The sequence below is a fragment of the Microtus ochrogaster genome, linkage group LG2 (genome assembly GCF_000317375.1).
Source record: "Microtus ochrogaster isolate Prairie Vole_2 linkage group LG2, MicOch1.0, whole genome shotgun sequence".
NCBI classification, from domain to species: Eukaryota; Metazoa; Chordata; class Mammalia; order Rodentia; family Cricetidae; genus Microtus; species Microtus ochrogaster.
This window is the reverse complement of record NC_022028.1, coordinates 31,210,612-31,220,502: the sequence shown is the minus strand read 5'-3', so window position 1 is coordinate 31,220,502 and position 9,891 is coordinate 31,210,612. Positions and strand designations below refer to the sequence as shown.

Here is a 9,891-nt window from a genome sequence, read left to right as displayed (position 1 = left end):
AAAAAAAAAAAAAACAAAGCAACCTAAAAAGGCAGCCTTCTTACTTTTGGATCTTTGAATGGCCTTTATGTCACAGATATTCCACCGCCAACTATGTGCTGAAGAGGAAGTCTTCCATAAAGACAGCATCATTGTCATTGTTTATAACCTTTTCTTAGTTGTTTGGGAAGAGCAGGCCTGGAGTGTAACCAAACAAACCCTTACCCTAGAGTGAAATGCCTGCTTATTCAGCTCTCAGCAATCCCAAACCCAAACCAAGAGAACAGAGAAAGTTCATGTGTTTTTAAATAAAAAAATATGCTTGTTGCTTTAATTATAGATAGCTTTTCCACAAATATCAACATGTAACCAAAAACAGTTAGAGTTTACTCTGTCTTTGCTTATTCATTCTTTTTCTTTCTTATTTTTTTGAAGCAAGGTCTCCTGTATCCCAGCCTTGCCTGTGTTCCTTCTGTGCCCGAAGATTGCCTCCAGCCTGTTCCTCCTGTGTCTCCACCTCCCTAGTACTAGGATGATAGGCAGGCTCCATTGTGTCTGTTCATACCTTTTCTCTTAGATATAGCCAGGTGTCCTACTGACTGAACTGCATTATTTACACATTTGCTGTCCAGGGTCATATACAAGCTGGTAGGCAGAAAACTGCATGTTTTTAAGTAAGTTTTTTGAATATATACATATGGGCTGTGTGTGCGTGCATGTGTTCATGAGTCTGTGATGGGCACACCTGCCACAGGATGCATGTGAAGCTTATGGTCTAACTCTTATTCTTTGCTGCCTGTACCATGTAAACTTATCAGAGTACTTCTGGGGATTGTCCTGTCCTTGCCTCTGATTTCACTTTTAAGAGTTTGGGCATTACAGATTTGTGCTAGCTACCTCAGTACCCAGCTTTAGTAAACTGAAAATTCAAATTCATGTCCTCAAGCTTTCTCAGCAGGCCCTTTACCTACTGAGACATTTCCCTAGACCACACCCCCAACTTTGGGATCCTGTCTTTAGCACTCCCCCTTGTACATGGGAAATCAGATACAGGGTATGTGCGCATTCCACCTCTGGGATGCTGCCTCAGCCTTTGTGCAGTACAGAGAAACCAACGTGACCATTAAATTGGAATTTCCTTACCGACAATCAAGTCCAGCATACATATGACAGTAAGACTTTCATGTCTAGATGAGATCACAGACTTCTCACTGATGCGGAGACTGATATTTGTTACATAATTGTTGGCGAGTGGTCTATAGAATTAACCAGACTAGCTTTATTATAAAATATTCAACTTTAATAAGGGTAAGAAAAAGGGGGACTTACAAAGCCAGAGTTCCCGCGAAGCACAGGAAAAACAAAGAGAGGAGCGGGGAGCACACCCGCAAGATTTTATAAGTAAATATTAGCCTAAGGGGATCACGCCCTACAAACAAGGTGCTTGGCGGGGACTTCCCCTTCACATAATCAGCAAATAACAGAGGCTTCCTGCTTACAATTCTCATTTTTCCCCAACCTGACAACCTGTTGTATTTCTAAAAAAATTAGATATTTTCCTAGGACTCAACAGTGATGTTTATGAATTGACTGAGAACGAGCTTAACTTTTAGTGATGAGGACTGACATATCTGAGAAGCGTTCAATATAGAATATTCATGCTTCATTTACAGAAGTTATAACAGACATTATTAATGGACATTTACTACAAATAATTCCAGGCGAATCTAAACTCAACCTATTAGTGTCTGCCAACAACTTGCTGACAGGTTAAACGGTCATTTTTGTGTTTTGTAAAGTTTTACTCTTTTGGCTCCTTGGGGGGGGGGGTGCTGTCACCCAGCTCCCAGATAAATTACACATGGGGGCTTATTCTTAATTATGAATGCCTGACCTTAGCTTTGCTTATTTCTTGCCAGTTTTTCTTCATATAAATTATCCCGAATGCCTTTTGCCTCTGGGCTTTTATCTTCTCTTTCTATATATTTCAACAGAAGAATTTGGGTAGGGAACTAAGGTCGAGTACGGAGAACCAGATTTCTCCATGAGATGTGACCTCCAATCTCTCTCCATTACACCATGACGCTGTTACTGTGTGGCTCACACACAGAGGTAATCATTTCCATTTATCTCCATGATGGGAGAATTCACTGATTTCATTCCATGAATTTAATATACAAAGAATATCATCTCTATTGAGTCATGTTAATAAAAATATTGTTGCCCCAAAACTGTATAATCATAATTGAACAATTATAATTGAACATAATTATAAAACAGCTGCTTTATAATTAGTTCTTAGTATGTAATTATCATCATATAATATAGTATATATATATATACTATTTTCTCTGTGTATATAACAAAAATATTTGGATTGTATATAATAAACAAGGTCACTTAACTAAATTAGAAGAATGTTTTGGTGGGCTTATCTTGAATTAATTTTAACACTCTATCTCCAAAGCTGTTTCATCCATAGGGAGAAATGGAATGGTATTTTGATGCTGTCTTTTAACAGTATATAGATATTTTATGATTAAAGAAAACAAAACAAAAATTGGTTAATAGCGTTTAGATAGTATTTTTACATAGTTCATGAAAGTGATAAGTATCCAACTTGTGTCTCTAATACAACACAATTTTCTAACATCATTATCTCAGTGTAAAAAATAATGTTTAAAACCACTTGGGGGGAAAGATCTTACTATTTAAATGTCCATAGCAGTAGCACTGGGTTTTAACGTGAGAATTTAAACATGAGCCTAAGCATGTCCTATTTAAATTATAAATATGAAAGAGATTTATCTTCCCACATAAACCATACTCTATAATACAGTCATTCCTTTCGTCAGGTGATTGATATCAAATTCCACATAAGAATATCCTATATATTAGGCTACATATATGTGTAAATGTGTTTTACAAAGCAATCTTTCAAATGGCAACTTTCCAGTCTTATAGAGTTGTATGATCTCCAACCATCTAGCTCCTTTTCATTGGACAGGAAATATTGTCCCTTAAGACTTCACGTACTGGACCATGGTAATTACTGTGTTTATTTTAAACAACATTCTTTCAAGAAAGAAGTGGATTAAGTCATTAACCACTACAACGATGAATCAGCTATAAAATTAAAATTAGATAAGGATTTGTTTGAAATATTATCCAAAAGCCATAATGCTATATTTGGTGACTTCATTTGGTTTATTTTAATCTTTCCATCAGAGGGGATATTTGCTTAAACAATTAAATGTAGTCTTCCTTGTTTGGATTAGGGATGGGCTTATCTCATTGCTAACTTTCTGTGGCAAAGTCGGTTCTAAAGAATATCAATAGACACAATACTTACATATATTAGTGTGCATCTGTCTAGCAATATATGTATCATTGTATGTTCAACCTACATACTGATCTTTCTTTCTTAACTGACTTGATGAACTGTCTTCTCTAAGTTTTTTTTTAAAAAAAACAATTAAGAGTATTATCAGCATGTTTGTAGAGGGCAGTGATCTCATATGTTTGTTGGCATACCAGGAACTACAGTAAAAATAACTCAACAGAAGGATATTTGGGCATCCACCAACACTTAGCATGTACATCCAGAGTCACTTCAGCAGGTGGAATTATTCAACAAACATGTGGTACTCTATTCTGTTTAGAAACAAACCCAAGCATTCAAAACATATTTCAAGAATGAAAATGGTTTTTAGCAACTTTAAAATATATCACTGAAAAATAGTTTTTATATTTTAATGTAGATATATTGGGAACAAAACACAATAGAACCAATCTAAAAATTGGTAAATATTTGGAAAATTGTTTATAAAATAAAGTTACTTTGTTTCTGTGTTGTGGTCTTTAAAAAAACATTTATTTATTTATTTATTTATCTATTTATTTATTTATTTATTTATTGTGTGTGACACTGTGGGGGAGATGGAGGAGAGAGAGCATAAACCAAAGACTATGGAGGTCAGAGGACTGCTGATGGGAACTGGTTCTCTCCTACTGGGTGTGGTCCAGGGAATTAATGCAGGTCATCAGGCTTGAAAATAAACACCTTTCCTTGGCCTGCCGTGCCATTGACCCTACTGGGGTACTTGGGAAGTATTTATTTCCAAACTGTTACTAAATCTTGTCATGACATTTGCCAATTTAAGTGGAATGTTTATTTATAGCAACTGTGCTTTCATTTTTGCTTTGTTTGCCTTTAAACTTTTTCAAAAGTGGATGTAGAAATAGCTGACAGTTTTCTTATCAGGTATAGCCCAGTGCAAAAGATACACTTTCATTCCATCTTTTTCTTCTGTATTCACTCTTTCTTTTTTGCTAGGTGGCATGCATGCAGTGGTTTCATGGAGACCATACAATGCTTGAGATGATTGAGAAAAAGCGTTGCTTGTGCAAAGAAATAAAGGCTAGACAGAAAACGGAAAAGGGCCTTTGCAAACAGGATAGCATGCCCATCCTGCCCAGCTGGAAGAAGAATGCGGGAACAAAGAAGTACAGCCCTCCACCCTATTCTAAACAGCAAACGGTATTCTGGGATACTGCCATATGAGTGTGTACGGGCATGAGCTCCGCATTGCTTAATACAAGGGAGGTTGACTTGGTCGTGTGAAATTAATTGTCACATATATTCTCTGTTGATGTGGAATACCACAGGAATCTGCGGGTACTGTGGCAAGTCCAAGATAAAAATGTGTTTGTCCTTGCAATTAAGGCACACTCTCTTATGGTGGATTGTTTTGAATCCAGAAAATATTAAACTGTAAATATTTTGCTAGTTTATGGGTGACACCTGAAATATTCCTTATACATATTTAAGTTGGAGAAATAACAGAAAAGTTTACTAGATGATATAATTTGGTATTAACTGGTTTGTTATCTCTTTTATATGTAGCCCCTGGATGCCTTTTCTTATTAATTTTTTTGCATTTAGAATGTCTTTGTCCTCCTGCCCACATTTGGCTTCTTTGGAAGAGCTCACAGGTATATGTCTATTTAAGCACATCATATGTGATCTGGTGCTAGCAATACAGAAGTTGAATATTACGTTTGTAAAGCTTGTCTGCTGCTTTCTATGTTTGTAGGGGATTGATGGGAAATGAATGAAAGTATGATATTAGTCTGCACATCCATGTTACCCTGATGTGGACAATCTTTGCTACAGTGACTTCCTAAGGATTTGTTTCATATCCTGGTATTTGCACTTACTCAGACTACAGTGGAAGGCTGTAACATATATTGAGACATTCCTGCAGCAAACTTTCTTTCAGAAATTACTTTTAGGGGTGTGTGTCCTTGCAGCATTGATCTGATTGGAGGAGACCAGGGTTCACTGTGACAATTGGAGGAACAAAAAAACAAAACCTTAAGAGCTCAGCTGTTTTCAAGGAAATAGGAGCAGAGGCACGATAGACATGATACTTTTAAGTAACATTTTATGGGCATGATTCTCCCACAAGAAGTTGAAAATGAACATTCAGTATAGCAATTTCCAAGTTTTAGTATACTCCATGCCAACCTTCCTCAAAATTTAAGTCCATTCATGGAAAAGTATTTCTTGCCAATCATTTTAAGCTAGTTATTACATTTTTGGGTCATAATCTTCTGTTCATAACTATCTGTTCATACCCATTCTTACTGATTATGACACCACGACCAAAGAGTTATGACTACTTTTTTATTTTACTTTGTTTTATGGAAGTAAAGAAAATGCAGGGGAGAAAGAATAGGGTGGACTCAACTTTATGTGGTAGTAAACTTTTAGTTAAGAAGTTTAATTTAAGAAAAATAGCATATATCTTTAAAAGTAACTTGTTAGTTGAAAATAAATATTGCCACGAATAAATAAAAAGGACTATCACATATATTTTGTATATTTAAATTAATATTTATGCTTCCTAAAATTGACAGTATGTGGTTCTTCATTAACAATCAATTTAGTATTATATTTCTGAGAGGAAAAAGTGTGTTTGAAGTTATGATCATAGCAGTTTTTCTTGTAAGGGTATTGACAGCAATAGCTCCATGCTGCTCAATAAAACCAAATATAACAGAAGTTAAGGAATTTTTGTAATCTATATTGATAAAAAAAGTTCTAGTAATTCTTTATCAGTAAAAGTTCCTTGAAGAGAGTTTGAAATGTTATAACATAATTTTTTAATGTTTTATAATTAATGTATATTTTGATGTCCAATTATTATCCTGAAAGAATAAGGAAAATGGTAAGTGGGAGCATGTGTTGTGTGAGTGTGTGTGTGTGTGTATGTGAACAATCAGTGGGAAAACTGTATATATACAATGCTTACTGAAATTGTAAGTTACGCTTGTATAAGTAAGAGGTGACAAAGGCGAAGTCACAAATATAGGATACCACAGAGAGATCCTAAATAGCTTAAATGGATGCTGTTGCTGTCTTTTACCAGCTATGTAGACCTATAATTCAAGCCCAGCAATCAATACAGCACAGACATACGAGTGATGAAAATGTTTTAAGATAAAATCATAATTGAAATCAAATGTGCTTTTGGCCCAAATTGTTATCTTGATTTAAGTTATTATGACCTCATATGTTCAAGCCAATCAATCAAACACAAGGCACCATTTGTCAGAATCTCTGTGATCTTATCTTTTGGCTATTACAGTAAAGATGAGCCCTCTCTTGGCATTTAAGTGTAGGAAATATATTTCCAAGTGTGTTTTCACTGGATGATCTTCTACCTATCACTCTGAATTAGGTAGAAGGTCATTTTCAATGTTTGTCACTTGTCTAGAAAGAAACAGAGGTACTAAAATGGCTTAGTTGGACTCAACAATCCATGGGTCTTCTGTTCATGCCAGGGCCACATGTCACGTACTCCTTTTTCAAATCTGTTATGTTTGGAGGAGTTAGCTGTTTTGAACATTTGAACTTAGCCAACCATTTCCATCAAAATCTCTTTCTACATGAGAAAGAGTTGGAATATCTGGAAAGATGGCTTCACTTGGATTTGACTACAGATCTGTCATCTGTGCCTATATAATAAGTAATTGTCCACTGTGGCAATTAGCTATTCTACAGTCAACTTCATCTTTGTATAGGCTTTCTCTTCGTTGTGAGAAAAGAACCATTAGTAGCTAGAGAAAACCATGCTGACTCTCTGGTGGCAATAAATCAGACACTTCACCTGGTCAGAAGATAATCTGCAGCCAGCACATGATGTCATGATAAAGCCCATATTTCTAGCAATGCCAAAGAACAAATCATAGTAAGGCATGTTATCAGGCAAAGGGAACTCATACTCATGACAAATTGTCTTTTCACAGCAAATGTTGTAGAAACAGAATTTTATTGGCTGTCAGCAAGATGGCTTTATGTGCAAAATACTTCTTAGTAGAGAAGACATGAATTTCCTTAGAAATGATGGGAGGAGAGGGTAAAATACTGTGTTTTCCCCATCACAGAAGCCAGCACTACGTGAGAAATCACACTTTATAGAGACACTGCCAATATCTCCCTCTGCATGCTATTGAAGCAAGTTTGGGGTAAAAAGTGATTGAATTTTCAGCTACATAATAATTGAGAAAGAAAAACAAACACCAAGAGGTAAAGTGTGTTATTTTATAATGCATACACCTTTTGAATACAAAATAATTGTTTGGACATAAGATCGCTTTTCAAAATAGTGACAGTTTCGAACCATTGACACGCAACAAGATTTTGTTCAAAAGGTTCTAGAAAGCAGACCTATGTTACATATGTGTAGTGTTGTCTACAACCATAATTAGGTTGGTTTCCTTTGAACAAGTTAAACAGAAAGTCAACACACTGGAACAGCCCCAGCTAGTTACTATTTCAATAAAGTCATCAGAAGAATGCTCCTATAGATACATTTTATATCACTTACATGCTAAACTCAGTCAAGTTCCCATTGGAGATGTTATAAATTAATCATGTTTCCAGTTGAAATGAAGCCAAATATTCCTACAATTTATGGAGTATGTAATTTGTGGGGGTTGTAAGTCTTATTTGGAAAGGAATGTAGAAAGGATAGACCATGATCTCCTCATGAATTATATCCCAAATTTAAAAGGAAATAAAGAAGAAATGACACATTCAATACATAGGGACACTTACAACACCTTCCTGGTTCTGAATAATAACTAGCTAATTGCATAATTTGAAAAATTTGTTAGTAATGCATCATTTCTTTAAAAGTTCACTGTATCATTTTATTAGACAGTTTCAGAGGCACTTGGAATTGAACATTGAAATAAATGTGGTTTTCGAAATTATGGAACTCAATTATGCAATCATTAGTATTTTCAAAATAAAAAACCAACTGGAGTATACATGATTTTACATGTTTGGCAGCTTTTAAGTGGTTTTATGCAGCATTCTTGTTATTTTCTGGTCAAGTGTACAGTCAAAATATAAGATTAAAATATACTAAATTTATGTCTAAGTATAGCATATGTGTATGTGTAAGCTTCTACCTGTACATTACAATATGTACTGCTATCTGTGTAAATCAGTAAAAGATAACACTGTTTTATCATGTTACATGTAGACATTGTGGCTTGGGGTTTGGATGGTTTAAAGCCCTCTCATATTTGGGTCAATGCGATTGGAATAATAATCTGGAAAAATGTCTGGTAACATTTCCTTTTATTATTATGAAGTTTCAGACTTAAGGAAGAACATTTTAAAAAGTATCACTGAATTTATCTCCAATAAAAGTATGAATATTCCTTCAAAGTTTTGCTCCCAAATATAACTGGGTTTGCCCACCCTACATGCATTTATATTTAAACATGTACACACTCAGAGACAGAATGCATACTGTATATAATATATATGACAATGTTTAGTATGCACTTCCTTTGTTTGGACTTCTTAACATTTATAGTGTAGCAATTTGTGTAAAGTGCACTGTGATCATAAGAAGAATCAAAGCACAGTACAGTCACACTTTTGTTATCTTGCACTAAAAGCGTGTTTACGTATTTAGCAATTGTATGTTTACTTTCTTGACTTTTCAAATATTTGAAACAAATCGCTATGAAAAATGATATAAACTAATCTGTTTTTTAGTGGATAATTACACTACATTTTTAAAAGACAGGGTTTTTAAAGAAAACCATTTAACATCCATTCCAACATTAAGAAGTTTACCATATCTAAAAATCTGAATGTCATATTGCATTTTTCATAACTCATTAGCAATGTCAGGTATGTGCCTGGATATTTGTGGAAATAAGCATTAGATAACAGATTTCTCTATTCATGTATTCCTAGGCATTTCTATATACATAATAATATAAACACTGATGTTTTAATGTCTCTTAATTTTGTACTTGATTTTTTAGTAATATGTAATTATATATGTTCTTTGATACTACTGAAGTAACCAGATGTTGTTTGAAAACAAATTGATTTCTCTTTAGTGCATTGACAATATTTTATGATATTTTGTGCTTATTTATTTGTGCTCCCGTGTAATTATAATAAAAGCAATAGTTTAAATTAGATGGCTGTTGTTTCTCATAATTATTCACCAAGAAGCAAGATTAAAAAGGGCAATTGGGTTGTCTATAAGTTTAAAGCATTCTATACATATATTAGACTTTCATGGTGTCATTTAATAATTTACAGAATAAATGTTAATTTTCAAAAGACTTAGAGAAAAGCATACCTTTTAACTTTTAGATTTGTTGGTGAGGCTGTATGAATTGTTGGACACTGAAACTGGTAAGTATTAAAGGCCTTAACTATGTAGTCATGTGACCCTTATGCTGCTCTTACTTATGACTTAGTTTTTGTCTCATGATGATACATTACTTTGACATTTCATTTTATTCCAAACTTGACCTAAAACTAGTCAGATCTAACACTAGAGTATTAAAGAATAGAATCCAGAACCC

General features: G+C 34.4%; 1 protein-coding gene across 1 annotated transcript in view; it reads left to right on the top strand.

Annotated features, from left to right (window-relative positions):
- Window positions 1-9,493, top strand: part of Nyap2 (neuronal tyrosine-phosphorylated phosphoinositide-3-kinase adaptor 2) — a 143,953-nt gene extending 134,460 nt beyond the window's left edge. The window contains exon 5 of the mRNA XM_026785552.1: window positions 4,316-9,493. Within this exon, the coding sequence (XP_026641353.1) occupies window positions 4,316-4,543 (228 nt within the window). The 3' untranslated portion in view covers window positions 4,544-9,493. The remainder of the gene's footprint in view (window positions 1-4,315) is intronic.
- The last annotated feature ends 398 nt before the right edge of the window (window positions 9,494-9,891 follow it).